This window comes from Seriola dumerili, unplaced genomic scaffold (genome assembly GCF_002260705.1).
Source record: "Seriola dumerili isolate Sdu_G_001 unplaced genomic scaffold, Sdu_1.0 BDQW01000025.1, whole genome shotgun sequence".
In the NCBI taxonomy this organism is placed as follows: Eukaryota; Metazoa; Chordata; class Actinopteri; order Carangiformes; family Carangidae; genus Seriola; species Seriola dumerili.
This window is the reverse complement of record NW_019174280.1, coordinates 8,532,209-8,555,845: the sequence shown is the minus strand read 5'-3', so window position 1 is coordinate 8,555,845 and position 23,637 is coordinate 8,532,209. Positions and strand designations below refer to the sequence as shown.

At 43.1% G+C, this 23,637-nt stretch overlaps 2 protein-coding genes across 4 annotated transcripts; one reads left to right on the top strand and one right to left on the bottom strand.

Annotated features, from left to right (window-relative positions):
* The first annotated feature begins 6,800 nt into the window (after window positions 1-6,800).
* Window positions 6,801-14,814, top strand: naa30 (N(alpha)-acetyltransferase 30, NatC catalytic subunit). 2 transcript variants are annotated; one of them, XR_002664914.1, is made up of 5 exons: window positions 6,801-7,991; window positions 8,837-8,960; window positions 9,233-9,288; window positions 10,881-11,105; window positions 13,486-14,814. XR_002664914.1 is itself a non-coding variant. In XM_022737969.1 (4 exons), the coding sequence occupies exons 1-4, from the start codon at window positions 7,125-7,127 to the stop codon at window positions 11,016-11,018; spliced, it is 1,185 nt and encodes a 394-aa protein (XP_022593690.1). In that variant the 5' UTR covers window positions 6,801-7,124; the 3' UTR covers window positions 11,019-11,618. The 2 variants fall into 2 exon arrangements, 1 of the variants encoding a protein (XP_022593690.1); XM_022737969.1 differs by lacking the exon at window positions 13,486-14,814 and having other exon boundaries at window positions 10,881-11,618.
* A 144-nt stretch (window positions 14,815-14,958) lies between these two features.
* cunh14orf37 (chromosome unknown C14orf37 homolog) lies at window positions 14,959-23,433 on the bottom strand. 2 transcript variants are annotated; one of them, XM_022769776.1, is made up of 8 exons: window positions 23,288-23,433; window positions 21,093-22,024; window positions 19,360-19,761; window positions 18,486-18,635; window positions 18,191-18,349; window positions 17,975-18,006; window positions 17,083-17,232; window positions 14,959-16,957 (listed from the first exon to the last, which is right to left on the bottom strand). In XM_022769776.1, the coding sequence occupies exons 2-8, from the start codon at window positions 22,003-22,005 to the stop codon at window positions 16,883-16,885; spliced, it is 1,881 nt and encodes a 626-aa protein (XP_022625497.1). In that variant the 5' UTR covers window positions 22,006-22,024; window positions 23,288-23,433; the 3' UTR covers window positions 14,959-16,882. The 2 variants fall into 2 exon arrangements, with proteins under 2 accessions (XP_022625497.1, XP_022625490.1); XM_022769769.1 differs by having other exon boundaries at window positions 17,098-17,232.
* Window positions 23,434-23,637: the final 204 nt, after the last annotated feature.

The window sequence follows — 23,637 nt, the reverse complement described above, 5'->3', positions numbered from 1 at the left end:
CTCCCCCCGGTTCTGTTGTGCTGCTCGCCCTCCTCCTCGGTTCTCTGTTTTTCACTCCTCTCTTCACGTTCCTATATTGACTCCTTCATTTTTTATTCTCAGATTAAAACCAGTGGACTACTGTTTCTTTTGTCTTCCCCTTTTATTGCCCCTCTCACTTGGACATTGACCAGTAAATTTGCTCCTCTGCATTACACCATCAAAAAATTACTTTTGTCCCCTATTCCTATAAGCAGCAGTAGTTGTTACATTAATTGTAATTGCAAACACTGAGGGCTACCATCTCATTCAATAAGCCTGTGCACATACTGATTCTAGTGCTACGTCCATGGGTGGACACTTTGCCCCATGCGCACTTAATCACCATGCCTCAGGCTATGATCTCACACTGCTCAACACTTGGCTTTTACACAGGATTTATTTTTCAATTTACTAAGCTCATGATACTTCTTATTCACAGAGGGCCCAAGTACATACACGATAAAAACATTGCAGCCAGCCTTACAATGTCATTTTAAAGGGATAGTTACAGTTACTTTAGCTTAGCGTAAAGACAGGAAACAAGGGGAAACAGCTAGCCTTGCTCTGTCCAAAGGTAACAACACCTCTAGAGCTCACTAATTAAAGGTTAAATTTGGTAAATACGCGTATTTATTTTCTTTTCGATTATTACTAGTTAACACGATATCACGTTTGTCCCATTTGTACACAAACCTGAAGCGTAAAAACAACACATGATCAGGCACATAACCTTTGTGTAACAGCAACACGATATAATAAACATATAATACACAGACAAGAAATAACATGTTAATTAGTGATCTTTGGGTGCAGAGCCAGGATAGCTGTCTTCCCTTGTTTCCATTCTTCATGCTAAGCTAAGCTAACATCTCCTGGCTGTAGCTTCATATTCAGCGCACACGATATGTGAGCGGTATCGATCTTCTCATCTAACTCGAGGAAGTGAAGAAGCATATTTTACAAATGCCTATACTATTCCTTTCATGAAAAAAATTACAAATAAAAACGCAGTACTTTCAACCCAGAGGATTATGGGTAAGTGAGCTCAGATATTGCCACACAACCTCTGCACGAGCGATGAAGAATGTGGGAAGTGAGTTTTGTTGGAATTGATTAATCTTCCGGGCTGATCACCAAAGGAGAGCACAACCCTCTCGATCCGCTTAATGGAGGCACTAATGACGAGCTCCATTAGTTTAATATATGCTTTTATCGCTGTGCCCTTAGATGACTGTAGCGTTTCATTAGACATGTCTGCCTCATATCTCACTTTGCACCCAGAGGAAACTGTGAAGGGATTAATTTTATGATGGACCCCCTGCCTCCTCCTGCCTCCCTCCTCCTCATCCTCCTCCCTCTTTACTCCTTCCCTCCCTCCCTCCCTCCCCTCAACTCAGCTCCCAGCCACAGCCAGGGGACCCAGGAGGAATAGTGTCTTTGTCGTCCTGCCGTTTTTCGGAGTTGAGGAACAAGAGGAGTTTAATCCTCATTGTCCAGGAGACTGCAGAGGGTGAGGGGGGGTCCTTCGGCTGTAAAATGATCCAACTGGCCTCAGCTAATCCCCTCCTAACCCCCACTCTTGGGCCTGACCCCCCTCCCGGCCTTAATTCACGCCCCCGTACTACCACAGTATCACACTATAAACACAGATCCATGCACGTAGAGCAGGGCTTGAATTTACACCTTAAAAACACAAAAATGGTTGAACAATGACACAAATCACCTACTACATGACTGTCAGGCTTTTTCTCTATCTCACACACATACAGGAGAAAAATGTCATTCATAGTTATGCAGTAAGTGGTTTAGGGGGGTATGTTTAAGTGGGATTTAACTTAATCACCTGCACATGAGCTTAATCAACTAGTAACCCATCTTCCACTCTGGGGATCCTCCCCACCAGAAGAGGTGTCTAATCGACTGAGACCCCCCCCCCCCCACCCTAACACACACTTTTTGTGGCTTGTGTGTTTTGAAGTGTGTAGAAAATGAAAACAGTAAACAGCCTAATTTTGTAGCTATCACTGACTATGGTTGACATGTGTGAATATGTGTTTGTAAGTGACAGAAAAAAAACAACAAACAGCCTCATATCATCATTAGCATGAGTAGCCGTGATGATGTGAGTGGATATGTGTGTCCGTGCAAGACTGCGTGTGTATATGTGTGTACGAGAGACGTGGGTTGACAAAAATAAAAACCAATAAATAGCCTGGTTTTATTGTTCTTCTCATTAGCTGTAGGATTATTTCAAGATTAGGCAGGACAGGGCTGGACATCTATTTGACGTTAAGTCTTTCTCTAACAAGACGGATGCTCTACAGTCTGCGCAAATCTTCTCCTTTGAATTTTCCTACCTTGCACATACCCCTCCCTCCCTCTCCATCTCTCTCCCTCTCCTGTTCTGTCTTTATTTCTCTTCTGTTTCTCTCTCCCCTCCTCTCTTTCTTTTTCTTCGCACCTCCCTGAGTGACAGCTCAATACCCAGCTCTCCCAGGCTTATCTAGCCTCAGCAGATGGTTGACTTGGATCACTGTTCATACGCCACGATCTGGGCTGGTGATAAAGACTGTTACAGAGGGAATATAAACTATCTCTCTCTAGCTTGCTCTTTCTTCCTTTTACTTCTTCTCCTCTCACCTCCTATTGATCTACATTGTCGTTTTCTCCGTCTCCGTCTCTTTTCAACTGTTTTATTCAGCGGCTCTTTCCGTCTCTACCTGGACCTTTCTACCATTCTCCTTGCCACGTCCTCCACCTTTCTCAACAGCGCTCTTTGTCCCACCACCCACTCCCCCTCAATCTTCCCCTCTGTTTCTCCTCATCTCCCTCCATCCCTCCATCTCCGTGTATTGAATCTGGTGCTGCGTGATTGTCTCTGCTTCCCTGCTGGGCTGGCGCCTGTCTAAAGGGCCCCAGGACCCTCACACACTGAGGGGGCTCCAGCCATGCCAGAGATGCCCTCTCTTCCTCTCCTCTCCTCTCCTCTCTGGCTCCTATCACTTTATCTGGTCTCTCTTCATCTCCAAAGGGTAAAAGAAAAGGTCAAAAAGGGTCTTTTTCAGCTCTTTTCTGCTCAAGGTTACACGTGTTGTCTGCATCAATGTACATATTTGACATATGACTACCACTTTAATATGTTTCAAAACTGAAAATATATGCAAAACAACAATAAGTAAACAGGTAACCTTCAAAGTGCTGCTGCCTCAAGCTTTTCTCGACTCACATCTACTGTTTTCATGTGTTTCATTTACGTGATCACCGCATTTAAACAACTGATGTACACTTCACAGACTTGAATTGCGCATTTTATGTATACTTCACTTGTCTGGAGTGGTCATTTGATGTGCTCCTCACGATTGTTTTTTTTGTTTTTTTACTTCACTCTACACAGCCAAGCAACAAAGCAAAGCGAAAGGGTATAGCTGCCACTCGTAGATGAAAAAAGGGACTGAGTGCTGGGAGCGATATGAATGAGAACATACAACACATTACCTTGTATGGCAGCGGGGAAACAGACTGGCAAAGACATCACATGCACACACCATACATTAGATCAGCTCTGTGTGATGTGTGCCAGTGTAATATGAGAGGGAAAGGACATGAAAGGAGCCTGTGAGTTGGTTTCTTGTGAAAAATGTAAAGATAAAATGTTCAAATCTATCGTATAATAAGAGCAATGGTGCCAGCATGTGAACAAGAAGCTGCCATCCCATATGTGGTGGAAAACCTCCTTCCCTGCAATTCACTAGTCTCTCTCTCTCTCTCTCTCTCTCTCTCCAATACTCCAGACAGTTTGCAGCCATCTTAATCTGAACGGTGGAATCTGGCAACCACTCCGGAGCACCTGCATCCGTCCAGCCTGACCCGCTTTTGTTCTGGTCCGACCCCCTAACTTTAGCCCCTAATTAACCCAACAGAAACTAATTAAATACAGCTCTAGTGGACCAGACGCCAGACAAAAAAAAAAAAAAAAAAAAAAAAAAAAACGAAGAAGGAGGACACAGAGAAGTGAGCAGAGTGCGGGGAACGAGCCAAATGATAGGCAGTGAGTATAGGAGGGAGTAGAGGATGGCGGTCGGGGTGGGGGTGGGGGGTGGGTGGAGGATGGAGATCCAAAGCTTGGCCTCCAGCCCCTGAGACCAGTTCAGACAGACAGAAAGACAGAGAGAGAGATTCAAAGGAGGAGGGTATTTAGGTGTCAGTGTCAGCCTGGGTCGTCCTGAGCATGTTGTCGCTCTCTACTAAGCTCCATACTGACCTTAAACTTCTTTACATGCCGTCTTTTTCAAGGTATTTTTGGTTCTTCCTCATAGATGGGTATGGGTGCCAACTGCTGTAATCACAAGCACACCAGTCACATGACGCAACTGACGCCCTGGAGATATTTGGAAAAGGGTAGAGACAGGATGGGGAGAACCACGGAGAGACAAGAGCAGTGTAGAATGAAAGGAAAGAGGGAAAAAAAAGGAGGAGGAGAAGGAGGGGGAGAGAAAAGGTATGGGACAGGATTGTGCAAAAGAAGATATATAAATATGGTTTCAAACCAGCCAAGTGTCTCTGGCAAGACACTGCTGCTCCTAGTCCCAGGCACAGCTCGCTAAGTGATAGAGAAAGTAATTAAGAGAAGGCTGTTCAAGTAGATAGGCCTGTAAAGGAGATTTGAAGAGGGGAACTGATTGTGCATGTCTGATTCCAGCTCTTCAGAGAGTTCTCAGCCCCAAGGCTTAGCTTTCAAAGGGCCGTCTCTCTCCCTGTCTATCTCTCCGTCTCTTTCTCTGTGACATATATTTACTAACAAAATATGATGCTCCTTCTATCTGTAGAAAACTCATCATGGTAGTTGAATGTAGGACAGAAAAGAGAAAGCAGAAGGTGTCAGCATCTCACTTACTGTACAGTTTTACAGAGCATCTATCTATCTATCTATCTATCTATCTATCTATCTATCTATCTATCTATCTATCTATCTATCGGACAGATGTGTCTTCTTTTCCCTCAGAGCTTGTAGCCATATAGAGAAAACGAGTCTCTTCCTTGGACTTGAAAGTTCACACAGTGTCTTTTCCAAATAGTGATCCACCTCTGAGTACATGGAACCTGCTTGAGGACATTATAGAGCAACACTGCCACCTAGGATGAACTAGATCATCCTGCAGATACGAAGTCTGTTAGGGGTTCAGTCCAGTCAAGTCTGACATGAGTTGCATGATTTACATGTCATATTCAAGTTCCTTTCTCACTGTTGTAAATATTAAACAGAGTAACAGAGTCAATTTGAAATATCCAAAAACATCCATCATAAATTTATTTTTTCCATTAAGAGAAAATTTCCCAGGTAATGGTAAGGTAAGCTACGTACACTTTGTAGCTATAGGGGTACAGTATGGGTTTGGTATTATTTATTCATTTTATTTTATGTTGATAATTGGACTCCAGCACTGAGAGGACACAGGTTTCCTCCCTTTTTTAAACCTCTATTTTACTGTACATGATCAATACAAAAAATATCAGTAGATGAAAACAGTTTTGTCATCTTTGCAGTTACTACACTGCGAACATCTTTTGCCATAAAAGATTTCTTTCTTCTTGTATTATTTTAATGTACAATGTTATTGATAGTAGCCATATATAACTATGTATTATGATGAAAATATCCTGTATATTTCACAATGCAAATTCATTTTGATTTAAATTATTACTTGAGAGTTTATAAGCATTTTCACTGAGCTCTTCCTTCCGCAGAGCAGCTGCAGGCTAAACCGGAGAGTCCTCCCTCCCAGAATCCATCACTCTCTCTGTTGTTCATTAAGTCCATCATCCAAGGCCAAAACCACACTACACATACTGACCATGTATGTGTCTTTGGGCTGTTGAAAACTTGGATTACTGCAATGATTTTGTCAGAAACCTTGTTAAGACTTGAGGGCAGTTGCCTTTGTTTGCTCTCTGCTGTCTAGCAGTGCTGAAATCATGTAATCCCACTCAATGCAGAGCTGGGGATTAAATGAATTGACTGTTAAGACATGTGTTACACCTCAGTCTGCAAATAACACATAAATACAGCTGTCAGATAAAGTACGTGGAGAAGTACAGAAGTATTGAGTCTCACAGGCTGGATATTACTCAAGATAAATTTACCTTAGACAAATTCATACTACTTTACAGGAGGATACAGTAAATTGATATGGGGAGGAAAATAATCTACTGGCGACATCTACTGGAGAAACTGCTGTGACGTTGCAAGAGAAAAAAAAGATGTAATCTAATAATAAATGCTCAAGTTGGTGCCCTCTGCTGGTAAGAAAATAGACAACTACACAGATCTTTGGCATGTAGTTCAGTCCAAAATCACATCTGATTATTTTCATGCACACATTTAAAGTAGTCCAACATGTATTCGGTTGTAACACAAATTCCAATTCAATATGCTCATCTTTCGACAGAACTGAAATTAATCAAAGAATTTATTTATCTGAGTAAAATCCTGAAATCATAAACCTGTAACCTGAGACTTATTTTTGAAAATACAGGAGTAAGTTGACAAAAAATAAAAATTAAAGGCTATACATCAATGTAAAAATCTTGTCATGTCATCATGTGCCGCGTTTGCCTTGCTTTTGATTGTTCTTCTTTTCTTATTATCCCCTGTTAGGCCTAGGCTACATGAAGTTCTAGAGATTTTATTCCCATTCTTGATTTGAAAGTCCTGTAGTACCCATATAAGGGAAAGGAAATAAATGTAAATAAAAACTAAAACGACAGCATACGGGAAATTAGTTGATTTATATGTAAATTAAATGACAGTACCTAAAATGCGCGTGTCTGAAAAAACCTGTCTGTCATGCGTTACACCACTGTCGTAAAACGTCTCTGTCTGCTGTTGCAATGGCGTTTGCTGCGACAGCACTTTGCGGCAGCAGGGAAACCGAGGAGAAAGCAGCGACAAACGTCGCCAGCGGATACGCTATCGCCTCAAAAATCCTCGGATTTACGCAATATTCGGTGAACTAACTTGTATATTGTTTGTATATCCCTTCGCCTTGTGGATGAGATTGTATTCGAAGTTTTTCAAGCGTGAATCTCCACCTTAATGCGGTGGGATGGCCACAGTGCCGCCTGGGCCTAGTAGCGCACTGCCTGCATCCCCGGCTGAAATTCCTCCTTTCCCCGGGGCTGGAAGCGCGGAGCCGGCGGGGGGAGACGGAGAGCCGGTCTGCCACAGGGAGGACTGTGTACCCACCGCTACAGGGAAGACGTCTCAGCCGGTAAGCGAAGTGAAAAGGTCGGTGAAGAAGAAGCAGAAAAACATGCTAACGCGAGCTAGCCCGGCGGCGTTGCACCTTAAAATGCAAGCGCGAGAGCAGCAGCAGCTAAACGGCTTGGTCAGCCCCTCAGAGGACGCTAACAGCCACCAACACACAGGAAACCGACCTGACAATCCGAGACCGTCCGTGGACAACTGTGACAGCAGCAGCAGCGGCAGCAGTGAGGGGGCTCCGGCCGCTAGAAACAATAATGAGCATTGCCAACACGAAGGCCACAGCCCCTTCTCCAAAAACGGCAGTCACTCTCCCCTGGTTAACAATAGCGTGAACGGGATGCCGGGTTACACAAGAACTGAGGCGGCCCACAGCCACCTCGGGGACGAAGGGAAAGAGGAGTTTGACCACACGGAGCCGCCGAGACCGCCGAGCGACGAGCCGCCGGACGCTGCCGGGCCCGGCGAAGAGGACAACCCTGCTGACCCGGAGCAGCAGCAGCCGCCAGCCGCAGAGCTGGCCCGGCTCGACCTGAACAGCTCCCCGGGGCGAGCGGAAGAGGAGAGTCACGGCATCCGATATGTCCGTTATGAGTCGGAGCTGCAGATGCCGTGGATCATGAGATTGATCACCAAGGACTTGTCTGAGCCTTATTCAATTTATACGTACAGGTACTTCATCCACAACTGGCCGCAGCTCTGCTTTCTGGTGAGTATGACACTGAAACCCTCTCAATGAGAAGAAAATGCCTGTATTCACTGTAACTTTTTGTCAATCAAGTTAAAATATAGTGTGAGCTACCCCCTTCCCTCCTGTCCCATGGTCTTTGGTTACCTGAATCTGCATAGCATTGTTGGAGTTGGGTGTGACCACATACTCATAGCTTCCCATCACCTGTCAGTGTGTCTCAAAGGCAGCCAAACATAGTGCTCCCATGTACTGAAGACAAACACGCTCTGCTTAAACACACACATGTAAATATCTCACTGATAGCACATTGGAGTTTGTACAGTCCTAGCATTTGTGATTGCAAGGTACAACAACCATTTTTCTGTCACGGATCCTTGTTAGTTTTGTGGATTTTAGTCTGAGTTGATAGTTGTCAGATGAAGAAAGATTCAGCTAACATAGCACTGGTTATCACTGGTGTTAGGGTCTTTTGTCCAGACATCTGTGTACAGGAATTTAGGCACAAATGGCTCTTTATAACCCTTACTTTTTTAATAAAGACCAATGTGCTTTAAGTCAGTGTTTCCTCTTGCACCTACAGTATCCAGTCAGGATTTTTTTTTTTTACTTTGAAAAAAACTGTCTTGTTTATCCTCTGAGCCTCAAGGTCGTAAACTTCCCAGTTCCAGTTCGTCTGGTACGCCGCATGTGACATAAGAGGAAGTGCTGTGAAATAAAGGTCAGAGGTCAGCTCAGAGAGCCAGCAGAACTGGCAGGTTGACAGGAACTGCAGAAGAATTGTTGCTAGGCTTTCAGCAGCTACCCCAGTAGACACTCAGAGGACCTAATTGCTGTGTTTGCTTTTGTGTCTGTGTGTGTCACAGGCCATGGTGGAACAGGAGTGTGTTGGAGCCATCGTATGTAAGCTTGACATGCATAAGAAGATGTTCCGTCGTGGCTACATTGCCATGCTGGCCGTGGATTCAAAACACAGAAGGAAAAGCATCGGTGAGTCTGACCCCTCATAATACAGAGCATAGACCAAGTTTTGTGGACACATCTTTCACGTTTTCTTTGACAACCAAATCTCTTATGCAAATGTGACATTTAAATAATATATACACTGTGTGATGATGTGTAACTCTATACTTTAAACTTCAGTGACATTGTTTACCCTTTGCCTTACTTACACCATCAGACGTCAGGCTAGAAAAAGAAAAAGAAAGTCTTTGTGTTTTGTTTAATCACTGACAGTCACAGACTTCAACTCCCTATTTCAGGTACTAATCTGGTGAAGAAGGCCATTTATGCCATGGTGGAGGGTGACTGTGACGAGGTAAGACCAGTTCCCCCTGGAGGATGCCTCAATCACTTCACTTTTTGATTAAAGCCTAAAACACACTTAATGTATGTGTTCCATGCACAGGCGTCATGCCTGACATTGGCACACATTTGCAAGCTCTGTGCCAGCTTTTTCAATCGCAATGTTAACATATGCGATAGAGGGCAGTCTCGCATTTACCAGAACAGATCATACAGAAAAAGAAGAATCCAATAATTCCTATTAAATACAGGTTATACATAAAATGGTGACACGTTGGAAAATAAACCATATGTGTACTGTTGGCATTTGGTTCTTTGTTTTCCTTTTTTAGGTTTGTGTTGGCCCAGCTCCAGTGCCACTGAATATCTTTCCCTCACAGTTAGTCTCGATGACTCAAGATCGAATGATTGATTTTCCAGGCCACCACGGGTTTATAGCTTTATTGGTGCTCTCAAGCACCTGTAGTCATTCTGGACAAACAATTTCAAATTGTCTTCTGAGTTTGATTTACCAACTGCTTTGCTTGTAAATGCATTTCAACAGCTGACTCTTACAACTCAGATGTTGGACCTTCTTTGAGTGCACCAACAAAAAACCTCACTAAACAATCCCTTTTGCATCTGTATTACTACATAATGACAACATATCATACTGGAGTTCACTATTGGATGATGTGACGTACATCCATCCATTCATCCATTCATCCATCCATTCATCCATCCATCCATCCATCCATCCATCCATCCATCCATCCATCCATCAATCATCCGTCCATCCATTCATTCATTCATTCATTCATTCATTCATTAGCTATACCACTTATCCTTTTGAGGGTTGCTGGGGTACACCCTGAACAGGTTACCCACCTATCATAGGATTAATATATAGAGACAAACAACCATTGACGCTCACATCACCTTACTAAAGCATGTTATCATGTTCTGTCACTGTACAATACTGAGTCACAGTGGTTGTAATACATTTTTTGCATCATTCATTCATTTTGTTATCTCTATGAAGTATTGACTTAACTGACCATAAAGGGTTTTTTTCCACATTGATTGAAGTCTTTCAGTTAATCCATGTCAAAAAACAGTTTGTGTTTTTCAACAAAATCTTTTTTACAGGTTGTACATGATTTGCATGTACAAACATACTCCAAACGTTTAGGAGGTATCTTCCTTTTGAGTTTTATTGAGAAGATACATTTAAATTTCATATGTTAAATACAGCTGTTCGCCTACTTTAGCATTAAGACTGGAAGCATGTGGAAACAGCTAGCACTAGCTACCACAAAGATTACATTACAGTAACTTAAAAACTGTCCTGTTTTCCCTCTCTATGTGTGTATTTAACCCACATAGAAATAGAAGATGAGATATTGTGATGTTATGAGCAGTTAGCTTACTCACTGAGGCAATTTACTGACCAACAACAGCTGAGCCCCCAAACTACACGCAGCATCTAAGAAGTCAGCTGTCTCAAAGCTAATTTGCTGGCTCACAAACAGACCCGAACAAGCAAATGCAATTTGCAACAGCCCTGAAAAAGCAGGGAATGTTACATCAGTCAGTCTGTTCACTTTTCCATCCATGTGTTCCCAGGTTGTATTGGAGACTGAGATCACCAACAAATCAGCCCTGAAGCTGTACGAGAACTTGGGTTTTGTCAGAGACAAGCGACTGTTCAGATACTACCTGAACGGAGTGGACGCGCTGCGGCTCAAACTGTGGCTCCGCTAAAGGAAAGAAGAGGGGACGGGGGAGGACGGGACAGCGGGTGCTGTTCACCTCCTACAATATCAGCTTGACAGCCTCAGCTCTGCCCTGGTCATTTCACTCTTATCTACACAAACACACACATTCACACGCATTACACACATTACATACACACACCTGTGTACAACCATAAGGAGTATGCACATAGGTATGCATAGACATGCAGCCACACCCTCTTTTTGTCCTTGACTTCTGAACAACTGTTGTTTAGGCAGAAACGGACTTAAATCCCACCTGATGTTTTCATGAAGGGGCCCCTGATACTTTCTGTGACGAGGAAGGGGTGAGTGAGGGCGGTCTCTGGGATGACCTTGACTAGGGACTAGATGACCTTTTGACCTTCAAGCATGGATGCTGCGAGAGGACCCAGCACCACACCAGATCCTTCTCCAGAACAAAGGACAAAACAGGACTTTAAGAAAACAACACCACATGAAACAAGGAAGCGGGGCGGTATAAACAGACTGGGAAGAAAATATTTGTGGAGTTTATTTTTGTGTTTCTTTTTTAACCATGTAAGTTGGACGGGGGATGGAACAAGCTATAGTATGACTGCGTGTTTGTACCGCCTCATGATTTTTTTTTTTTTTTTTTTTTTTTTTTTGTAAAGCGAGCGAGTGTTTGGCTTGTTTTTGTGTGCATGTGTATGTGGTGTGTTTGATTTCGCTGTGAGCAAGTGAAGGTGTTTGTGTGACTGTGTGAGCGCATGCTTGGTTGGAATTGTACGTACTGTTGTGTGTTTCTGTTTCCCATCCTGTCCAGTGGGCGCAGCAGCGGCTCCCAGCTGCTGTCTCCATCACCTGCCTCAGCGTCCAGGACTGAAGCCTGTAAAGATATGCATGCATTTATTTTAATGTGAGTGCGGGAATAAGCGTGAAGAGTGTGTGTTGATTAACCCAGTCTGAGGTTAACCCTCCAACCCCTTCCTCTGTTTGGTGTAAGCATGTTGGTGCAGAGCAGTTGATCGAAACAAATCACTCCATTGGCGCCTCAAACTTTGCCCAGCCGGTGGATCTGCCACCTTTTTTGCTTCATTGTCCTTCACTAAATCTCTCATCATCAAACCCTGACAGAATATGGGTTTATTTTTTATCTTCCTATTTTTTGCAAATCAGAACTTGTTTTCCCCAAATGCACTGCCAGCCACTGCAAAATTCCCAAAAAGGAGAAAATGAAGTCTTTCAAAGACATTTCTTGCCAATGATGGTGCAGTCAAACTTTCCTACCCGTCTCAGTTTACTCCTTTATATTATTTGTCAGATTCTCCTCATTGCAAGTGCCACTCAATCCATCAGAGCTCTCAGCCACAACTGCAGTGATCTGCCTGCTAACAGGCGACACACCGCAGCCTTGGCACACTTCTGGTCTGCCCCTCAGCACCAGACCGGAGGCAAAGTGTTACATATGCTGGATTCCTGTTTGAGTATGCTGTGTGCGTGTGTGTGTTTATCTCTCGATTAAAAAAAGGAAAATAGACAAGTATTCTTAGCAGATTATATTTTATTCTTTTGTTTGCTTTCAGTTCATTTAGATATACTACTATACACCTGTATAACCTCACGCTGCGGTAAGCGGCTGAGTCCACAATGCACTTCCCAGGTGCCCTGACTCGATGCACAACCAACCTCGCTAACATTTTAAGATCTGCAGCCCAGAACACGTCACAGAGGCACCTGGACGTTTCAATCCACACTAAATATGGCAAAGAAAGTTTGCTTCAGCCGCTCTTTTTTTTTTTTTCTTTTTTTCTTAAAAGTTAAATGAACAAAGATCAGATGCACTTCTTTGGAAATTGCTGCAGTGTGTATGTATACGTATGAATGTGTCTGTGCGTGTTCTGTTATTTTGACAACGGTGTGGATCTGTTCTGATAGACTTATATTTCTCTACTTTCAGAGGCCCCCGCACATGAAAATCAGAGCCTTTTATGGTGCTGTGTTTTGTTCCAGCCTAATGAGGACAACAGGACTTGTTAGTAATAGGAGGGAACAAAAGCGCACGTTTTTTTTTTTTTTTTTTTTTTATGTTGTCTTTTTTTTTTTGTAGCTTTCCAGGATTCAAGTTAGTGCTCAGTGTTATACAGACGGCAGGAGACAGAGTAGTTCATAGTTAAAGGGGAATAAACCTTAAATCAGCTTGGACTCTTTTCAAAGTCAAACAGAATGTTTTTGTTTTCCTTGTAGTGTTTCAAATTATGCAATTGGACATCTGTGTGCTTTTATCCTGCCTACAATATTCAGAGTAGACAGCACTACCAAGACACTGCCATGTGGCACAACTGAAAATCTGACTACAATCTGCTACAAATCTTGACTACACAACAAACAAAAGTATCCAGCTTTATGCTGAATGATTTAAGGACAGATGAGCTAGTCTCTATGAATGACACTACAAGACCTTGTTCATGTTTTGGGTTTATTTCCCCTTTCAGCTGAGACATTTCATCCCAGGAGGCCAGGACTGGAAGGGAGAGTAGATGTTTACAGAGTTGCCACCCACATAACAGCCTGTGTATGTAAGTTTGTGTCTGTGTGCATTTGGAACAATGGATCAGATGACCTATTTTCTTTTTTCTTTTTCTTTTTCTTTTTTTTTCAGATTTGTATACGAGTGTTGTTCTATTCATGGGATATATTGAGAGCATGTTTTCTTTGGTGAATCATCTTTTGGGAAAGGGGGCGATTTGGGTTGATTTATCGGATTTGAGTTTTTATTTTTAATTTCTGTGCTACTTTAGCCCATCCAGAAATGTAACAAGACTGATGAGCATATGAAAACCACCTAGACCTTGAACGCCAATTATTTCCTTTGCTGCTCATCTTACACCATTTAGGTTTCAGTTATTACCCTGTTCAAACTCCTGATTTATTCTGGAGGTTTAAATCTTCTGTTCCTGTCGACACTTGTTTCCACATTCTTCTGTGTCCTCTCACTGTCCGGGCTTTTTCTTCTTTTACACTGACTACTGATGGATGAACAGTCTGGATTTGTTACACGATAACAAATTAACCCATTTTGTTCTTTCAGCATGAAGGTGTTTTAGATTTGGAAGGAAAAGGGTCTGTTAACTTCTTTTCGTTTAAATCCTGTGAAACTCTGGCAGTTCCATTAGGTATATGGGCATTACAGCCTGCCACAATGAGCCAAAGGGCTCCGTTTAGGTCATCACAGACTGAAGGGCTTTGTCATCAATATCAGTTTGTAGCCTTGGCTTGTGGTGCATAGTTTTACCCAGCGCTCTCTGACAATGTCTTCTCTGCATCCGGAATCAATTTTGATTTGACATGCCAGTTCAGTGTTCACAGATCGTCAGAAGCATTTTTTTCCCTTCGCCCTGGACGTCCACCGTGTTATCCAGGTTGCTCGTCCTAACAGTCCCAGCCCCACTTCTATGTCCTCACACAAGGCCACATCTGCTGTTCTACATATACAATTATAAATTCCCCCAGAAACCAGATTGTTGGTCAGATAATTAACATTTGTATTGGTAGTCATACTGCACCACAAATTGCTATGGTCCCCACAACCAACCACAGGGGTTTCCTGCAGTCTTTTCAGGGTGGCCAGCACCACCTCCACCGCCATCCATGACGTGTGCAAAGGGGAGAGTAAAAGGTTTTTTTGCATGTCGGATTTCTGTTTCCCCTGTTCCTCTTCCCTGTCCCCTCTCTTGATTTTGATCTGGAAATGTCCGATAGCTTTTATTTAATGTGGAAAAAGAACACAGAAATAAATTATTTGATTTTTTTAATGCTGTAAACTGGGTTATCTTGTCTGCTGTCTGTCTTTTTTTTTCTTTTTTCTTTTTTTTCAAAACCTTCCAAGTTCAAAACCTTTACACTTTGAGATTATGACAGGTATAAGAAGACAGAGTCAGAATCAGACATCTAAAAGATTAGTTTATTTGATCACATCGGGTTTCATGTCTACATAAAGAGACAAAAGGTGTCACTATTTTACATCACAATTATCCTAAAACAGTATTATTGCATATAAACAGGCAGTTGTATATTAAGCATATCACATATGAAGATACAGAAAATACTTTTTCTGTAAACAAAAGACAAGACCTAGTTTTTAAGTCATTGGTGTAACAAACATGGCTCATATGACCCGTGTTCTAATATTTCTTGCATCTTTTCTGGACTACAGCAGAGGAGTTTTCTATTAAAGGATTCCTCTTATTTTCCTCCACTAAGTAAGGACTCAAAACTTAATCTGAAAACAACATATTGTATCTCAGCAACAATGACACTGGGTTACACTTGATGGGCAAAACGTCTCATCTTCTTCATCTGCCATTGTCTGGACCAGATTTACAGACACAAAAACCACTTTGGTCAAATTGAGCTGGTTTAAAAAAAAATCTTTGACTTCTTGAAATATTAACCTCTGCCTCAGTGTCTCCAGTGTTTGTGCTTTACCAGCCAACAGAAACACTTTATTAGAAAAATGTCTGCAAGGGTTGTGGTGTATGAATAGACATCATGCACTTAGAAACAAACATTTTGCAAGTGGCAGAAAAATGAGTTCATATCAGAGTTGTACTGTACGTCAAAATCAGTTTTATGCTACATACTTTAGGATGATGGTATTTTGTATGTGTTTCTCACAGTAGCTCTTATGAACAAATGACTTTGAATAAAACATTTACATTTCCACAAAATTCACATTTAAACTAAGCATTAATGCAAATGACTTGTATGTTAAGGTTTCTAAAATGTCTGGAAATCTCGTTCTAAGCAGTAGTTCAGCATTTTGGGAAACACAATCGCTTCCTTGTCGAGAGTTAGATGAAAACACTTATAACACTCGCATCTGTCAGGAAAATATATGAAGCTGGCCAGGAGACACTTAGCTTATTTTAACTTATCTGAGTTTATCTTTTTTTTATCTTATCTTAGTTTAGCTTAGTTTGATCTGGAAATAGGGAGCTGCTAGTTTGGCTTTGTTGCTCAACAGCACCTCTAAAGCTCACAAATTCACACGATACAACTTCTTTGTTTAGCAATTAGCAGTTGTAATGTAACAAGTAGAAACTCCGGGCTTTTTTTGTACAAATTAAATAATTAAGACATAACATGTTTATTTGTGAGGTTTAAAGGTGCTGGTTGGTAGAATTTCTGCCAAGCTAGCTAGCTTTATGCTAAGTTAGCTACCTAGTCAGCTGCTAGCTGTAGCTGAAGGACAAATATGATAGCAGTATATCCATCTTCTAATCTGCCTCCATGCCAAAAAGCAAATAAGTGTCTGCTTTTCACAAAATGCTGAACATGTTTAGCAATAAATAAAACTTTATTTACACTAACATGACTGACCCCAAGTCAGCTACATATACAGTACACATATTTACATTGTTTATGTAATGTCACTCTTCTACAGCCCTTTTATTACTCTACAGAAAACCCGCTGGTCTGCACCACTTTCCCCCTCCACTCCACAAAGCCGAAACCTTTATTTCCCAGCAACACTTTCATCTAGCCAATACACTGCGAATGCATTTTTCTTTTTTCAAGCAGCAATTTTTTTTTATGTCAAAGTGCATCACACCAGCCCTGCCAAGCCATTTAACTCAACATCACCTGACAACATTCAAAGAGGTGCCCACACTGGTACTTTTAGAAAGGGTGGGGGGGATACAAAGCTGACCTTTGTGGAGCTTGTGCAAATTGTGCCCTATACTCAGTCATACTCTGTGGATCAGATGAGTCACAGCCAAACAGCCCAGGGTGATTGGAGATGCTTTAGTCATAGCAATAGTGATGTTCGCCTCCATTACAGGAGCATCGGGCATTGGTCACCAACCAAAGGACCCCAAAAGAGTCTCATCAGAATTCATCCTCGGAGCTGTCAGCCAGCAGCATTGCCTGGTCCTGACGGCTTGTGCCAGGCTCTCGAGGTTGCTGGGGAGGAAAAGATAAACTTAATGCAATTTAGACCCACGGTAAGTGACCTGTTGGATGCATTGTGACTACAAGAGTCAGTGACAAGTGAAACACTAAGTGATTAATACAAGAAGGGTATTGACCTCTGGCTGTCTGACCTTCCTCCTCTGGTGTTTGAAGCTGTTCCTCCTCTTGCGGTGAATCATCCTGATGCTGTAGAGGGCGCCAACGATTAGCAGGGCCCCTGTGATGCCGATGCCCACAGGAGCCAACATTCCAGACACATAACCCGCCTGCCGACAGTGGAGACACAGAGGTCAGAGGTCACAGAGTGGTCAACATATCTAATCCAGGTAAATCCATTTAATCTCTTTTATACTCCAAATTAAAAAACGTATCAATGGTTAATTTCCTGCATGAGCAAAGATGACTAATTCTATATTTTTGTCATTGTCAACAAATCTTATTCAAAAGAATGAGTAAGTTCGTCTCTGAATACTTTCTGACTTCCTGTCTGTGGTACTCACTTCTCTTTCCGTTAATAACTATGAAGACGTAATCTTTACAACATGTTACGCATACATATTTCAATTTTTAAAAAGACTCGCTGATTTCTTAAAACAGCTGGGCACTGTAGTTTTTACAAATTTTTATCCAAAAAGGAATTAATGGTTCCATTGTTATGAACTATTTTTAGCCACGGTTTAATACACATTTGACCCAATGAGTAAGTTAGAATAAGTAAGAATAAGTTCCCATGTTTATGGCAATGAAGGAACATGTCTGCCATTGTAACAGCAGAGCTCACTGATCCATCATTTTTTTAACAACAATGAAGACATATCATATAGATAGTAAGATTAATTATATGTTGCTTTTGGTCTTTTAGTGAGATACTGTATGTCGACAGTAAAAAATAAAAAAAACAGAATATTGTCAGCTTGAGTCCAAATGCCACTTAATGAAGGAATGAAGGAAACTGCCATTTTTGATGGACAGATAATGCTTTTCAAGGACAGCAGGTGGCAGTCTTACCTTTTCTCTGATCAGCTCTACCCAGCTCCGCACTGGAAGAAAAAAGCCACAGATTTAACAAGACAACATACGTCAAGACTGTTTATCAGTTAGTTTAAATATTTCTGTTTTAGTGTAGTCTGGTAGATGGCAACGAGTAGTTGTATAAGCATAGAATACGTGCTAATATGTTCCAAAGCTGATTAAAAAGATGATTTAGAAAGCATATGTTCATACTCAGCCCCTGGTTGCGTTGTACCCAGACAGGAGGAGGAGGGATGAGGCTGTATGGAGGCTGCGTCGAGGATGTTTTAGGTATTTCTGTCAGGTCCTCTTCGCTCTCTTCTTCCACTGATTCCTCAGAGTTCTCATCATCCTCATCCTCATCAGGCTCCTCTGTGGGGAAGAAAATTATCTACTCAGCAGCCAAGAAGAAAGGGTCACATTTATGACTGAAAATAAAAAAATATATCAATTTAAATGGCAATTTTAAATTAAATTGTTTTGCCCTGGGTAATAAAACTCATCTTACCCTCAGACTCCATCTCCTCTAACCCTGATCTAGATTTGTGCACAGGCTGATGGGCTGCCATGGTAACTGTTGTCATAGTGTGCTGGAAGGATGAAAGGGAGGGGCCAGTGGTGGGCAAGTTCTCTTCAAGGTTTGGTGTCCTCACAGCAACTACATGTCCCAAATCAAATACCATGGGGAGAAAGCAAGAATAGTGGAGGTTTGTATACATGTTGAAGGGTTGAATCCATGTACAAGGTGCCTCATTACACCTTTGGTGAACTTAGAAATGCATTTGTTCCATTTACAATATCCTAGTGAGGTAATGGTGATGAAAACAGTAGCATCATTTAAGAAATGTAAAGTTCAAAAGCCAAGCAGCACATTGTGTTGGATAAATCAAAACAACGATCAATAAGCGAACGTTGACATGATGAGATGTGTAAAGAGAGTGTGGAAGCTGCATTAATGAGGTTACTATTAAAATCTTTGATTGAGAACAAAATGTTCAGTATGAGAAGTTTTAAAGTCTCCAAAAGTTGAGTTTAGTGCCGAAGCTGCCTGGAAGGAAAAATACGTTGATCAAAATGAAACTAAAAAGATTAGTGCATGCTGTGCTATTACTTACTGCACTGTGCACGGTGCCATCATGATCTGTTTTGGCACCATCATTCCAATGTGTATTCTCATGCAGCTTTAGCATACAGTACTATTTCAAGCTATGACCCCTAGTATGGTATGCTTTGGAAAATGTTTGGAGTACATGTGATATGTAGGAAAGAGGCTAAACTGTGTAAAGCAGCAGTATGGTTCATTAGGGCATGATTCCATACAGCATCATGCTTGCTTTGAGGCTCATTTGTTTATTCTGGTCCAGCCACATCACCTCTCTCACCTCTCTCTGAACGATCCTCCGGCTCAGTTCCGGCTTGCTGCTGCGAAACAGACGGAACTGAGGAGCCAATTGGTTCCAGGAGCTCGGCGCCGGATGTCTGCCAAGGTGACGTCCAGTCTGGCATCAGCAGGGATGGGGCATGCGAGGGACTGTCACTGTCTGTCTCCACGGTTACCAGCTGGTCCAGGTCCACCTCTGACAGAGGCATTCCACCGGTCGCCATGGCAGCGGGAGGCTGAGCGCTACCGGGCACCAGCGTGACCACTGCTGCTGGCGCTGGTGCTGCTGCTGCTGCCCCCTCTGGTGTGACGTCTTCAAAAGGCTCAAAGATGAGAGGGAGAGCCTCTGATGACATGGTGCCCTCTGTGGCCTCATCCTGAGACAGTGGGACCATGGTGTCCACTGCAATTTGTGTTAACACAAACACAGAGGCAGAATGAAGGTCAGGATATACAGCATGGCAATTTAATTTCCAGAGGGCAGAGTTGTTTGGACTTTATGGTAAAAGTCAGTGAAATGCTGCAGCCAGTTTGATGGATTCAGTGAGTAAACTAGGGCAAATGAATAATGACAAGTTGAGGGTCCTGCAGTTTCTTTAGACCCAGCTGTGCTGACGGATAGAATGAAAAATGTATGTTTTCTGTTGCAAAGCAGCAACTGTATACAGCATATAGCTTCTTCAGTATTTATGACAGATACAGCTTTTTGAAACAGCTACCTCTTTAGACATGCAGTTTTCTCATTAAAAGCACTTGCACTCTCGGAGCTGAGTTCACAGTGCAGCTAAGACACAATGAAAGGAGGATTGGAAAACGGCTCTTTTTAGATAAGAGACTACCACAGAGGCGGCTGTCACAGGAGAAACTGTTACTGCATATCTCTCAGGCATTTCCTTTAGTCCAAAGCATTTCTAAAGTAGGCTGAAAAATGCTTATAAAGACTGCAATCCTTTTACATAATGCCATTTTGAGAATTTAGTTTTTCTTTGTCAGCTTCCTTTTCTGTTGGGAAGGAAGCTTCATCAAACATACAATCCCCATACGGACGGCAGGAACACATATTGGCTCAGACAGACTCCTTTAATCCATTTCCCTCTCCTGCCTCACTGAATAATAACCTGCTTGGTTCTTTACAATGGTCTGGATTGGGAGTGTGAAGGGTGGGAAGGAAAAGAGAAGAGGTTTTTTTTTTTTTGGGGGGGGGGTTGATAGCGATAGAGAGAGAGAGAGGGAGAGAGAGAGGATGAATCCTCCAAAGACTTGTATAACACACCCTGCCACCAACTTTTTGCTGGCAGTTGTGTGTGTTCTCTTTTTCTTTTTTTCCAGACTGGAGTCAGGAATAGAAAGTAATTAGACTGCCACGGGTCCCAGCTGGGGTTCAAAGTGGAGCGTGGAAAAGCGGGCGCCTTCTTTGCCAATCATCAAAGGCAATCTCTGCCACTAGACATGTCGTTTTCATTTCCGCCGCACTTTTTAATGAAGCCTCCTGAAACCCTGCAAAATCCAGCACGCCGGAAAATACAGCTTGTTGTGGAAGGAATTCTTACAGGGTGACAATGACTGCAGAGCATTATACCTTACACCACTTTGAAGGCATTCTGTGGCTGTTGAGTTTGAACATGTGGAATTAATGACCAATAAAGGATTAGAGAAAGTTTTGCCCCAATAAAAACCCACAGATGTCCATTTTTCACCAACATTAGTTATTCATTTTTAACTTTTCTCACTTACCTCCACCAGGTCTCACTGCCTCAGTCCACAGGCTTTCTGGTCCATCCTCTCTGGGCATCAGGTTCGGTCCGATTTCAGGCAACAAGGGGTCAGGCAGTGAGGATACTGTAGCTCCATCATGGCCCCAAATTGTCAAAGATGTGGAGGTCCGAGGGGAGACAAAGACCGAAGAGGGGATGGGACTGTGAGAGGTCAGTCTCTGGATCCGTGCTGAAGGGTTTGGAGGTTCTGTAGAGGATGGCGAGCTTGTTTCTGGGTCTTTATCCTGAAGGGAATCACCTCCACCAGGGAGCCTTGTTCTGTCCGCCCCACCTTGGCTGTCTGAAGGCGCCAGCTGTGGTGGCGCTGTAGAGGAGGCCAGAAGTCCACCTGGAGTCAATCTTGAAGTACTCATGTCTGTGTCCGACTGCTTTTCCCCACCTGTAGAAGTAGATTCATGCTCATCGAAGACAGGTATGTCCTCCTTGGTGCTCTCTGACTCCACAGACAGCACTGAAGTTGCCTCCGACTGTCTGTCAGCATCTCCCATCTCAGATGAGATCCCGACATTCTTTACCTTACCCGTTTGGCTCCATGCCTCTCCACCAGCCTCACTCCGCCCAGATCTTCCATCAAGGCTGCCCTCGTTTTCTGTCTGCGTCAATGGAGCTATCCCCTCAGGTTGTCCATGTGGGCCAGCCCCTCCTCCTGCACCTACATTCAGTATCAGGCCAGTCACATGTTCTGTATCAGACGGTTTAGACTTCACATCTGTGGTGTCTGTTGACCTGACGGTTTTTACTGAGCTGGCACACTCTCCATCACAGCCGCTGTCCTGCGTGGGAGTGAAGTCTGAGAGGTGGACAGGGGTTCCATAGACACAGAGACAGGTCCCGGCCAGGAGGAGGCGATGGAGCATCCCAGACATCAGCATCTCTGTCTCGTCTCAGTGCCTGCAGAGAGTGGACGCAAATGACAAATGCTAATAGGTTTAACTGAGGTGTGAACGGTCCCTGCATGCAACGTCTACGCCTTGTCAACCGGCAGACATGTGGACAGAGAGACAAAGAAGAGGTGGAGGTGCCTGGGAAGGAAGATAGGTGACAAGGCACATTACAAAGGTGCTCAACTGCAGATTAAAGGGCTAGAATGCAGAGTATATTTCATTTGAGAACTTCATATAGCCCGTGATAACCACAGAGAACAGGATTAACTCTGCATGTATGCCTGCTTTTGCTTTGATGCTGTAGTTGCACCGTTTTGAATAATTTGGATGAAATTCCCTTTCATCTCAGACTCTTCTGTTCATTTTGAATAAACAGAAAGAACACACGCACAGAGAGAGAGAGAGAGAGAGAGAGAGAGAGAGAGAGAGAGAGAGAGAAAGAGAAAGACAAACAGAGAGAGAGAGAGAGGAGAAAGAGAATGACAACCAGAGAGAGAGAGTGGGAATCTGCACAGCAATCCTTAGCACCCCCCCCCGCCCCCCCCCCCCCCGCACTTCACCTATAAATAGCTCCAGGTTTTCTATCCTCTAGGATCCTCTACAGATGAATCCATGAATGTTACGTTTTTACATCACACACAGTTTGCATACAGGATATACCCATGACTAAATAACATGTTAAATGGGATTAAAACAAACTAAACAACTCAGTGTGGCGCATTTGTTGCTCCGAGTGATTGGACAACAATAATCACCCAATAATCAATCACCGCTGAAAGAGACACGACACGCCTGGTGTTAACAGGGTGACACCCTTACATACTGCCTGAGTCAGACAAGCGTCTGAGAGAAATCATCCTCCAGCCGTGGTGATGCACAGTCCAGCAATGTCACAATACAACCCACTTCTCTGCCTTCGCACCCCCCCCCCTCCCACCACCAACACCACCACCACCACCAACACCACCACCACCACCCCCAACCCCCCTACGATCAACACAGTTCATACTCTCAGCCAGTCTGCTCATGCAGCCCGCCACCTGACAACATAATGGCTCGAGCATTTGGACTGTAAACAAATTCACACTGCGGTGTTGAATCACGTTTCTCCAACCTGACCGTGCAGATACCTGAGCTAGTCACAGCCTTACACACACTATAATGCACAAAAAAAAAAATCGCATCACCCATCATACATCCAGGCACTGAGAGCGAAATTTACATGGTAACAACTGAAGTCGCATATGGCTAAAAATAAAACTGCCTTTACCTTCCAGAGTTCATGTCGGATTGCCGTGCCTGAAGGACGCAGGAGCTTCTCTTTCAGAAAAAAAGGAGAAAAAAAAGAAATGCAGTTTGTATGAATGCAAATTCGGGGTAGACTAGAGTGGAAAGCAAGCTGAAGGAGAGGCTTGTTGTTGTGCAGCTCAGCGTCACTGACTGGAGATCTCAGTCTTTTCTACGTATGTCCGCCTGCTCCTGAAGTGCTGCCACCAAATGCTTCAAATCTGCAGCATTTATTCAAACGAACGGCTTCAGCCTGTGATTTAGGATCACCGCGCTGCTGCCCTCCAGTAAATCTGTTCAGTTTGTTGTTGTTGTTTTGTCACCACCAAAGAG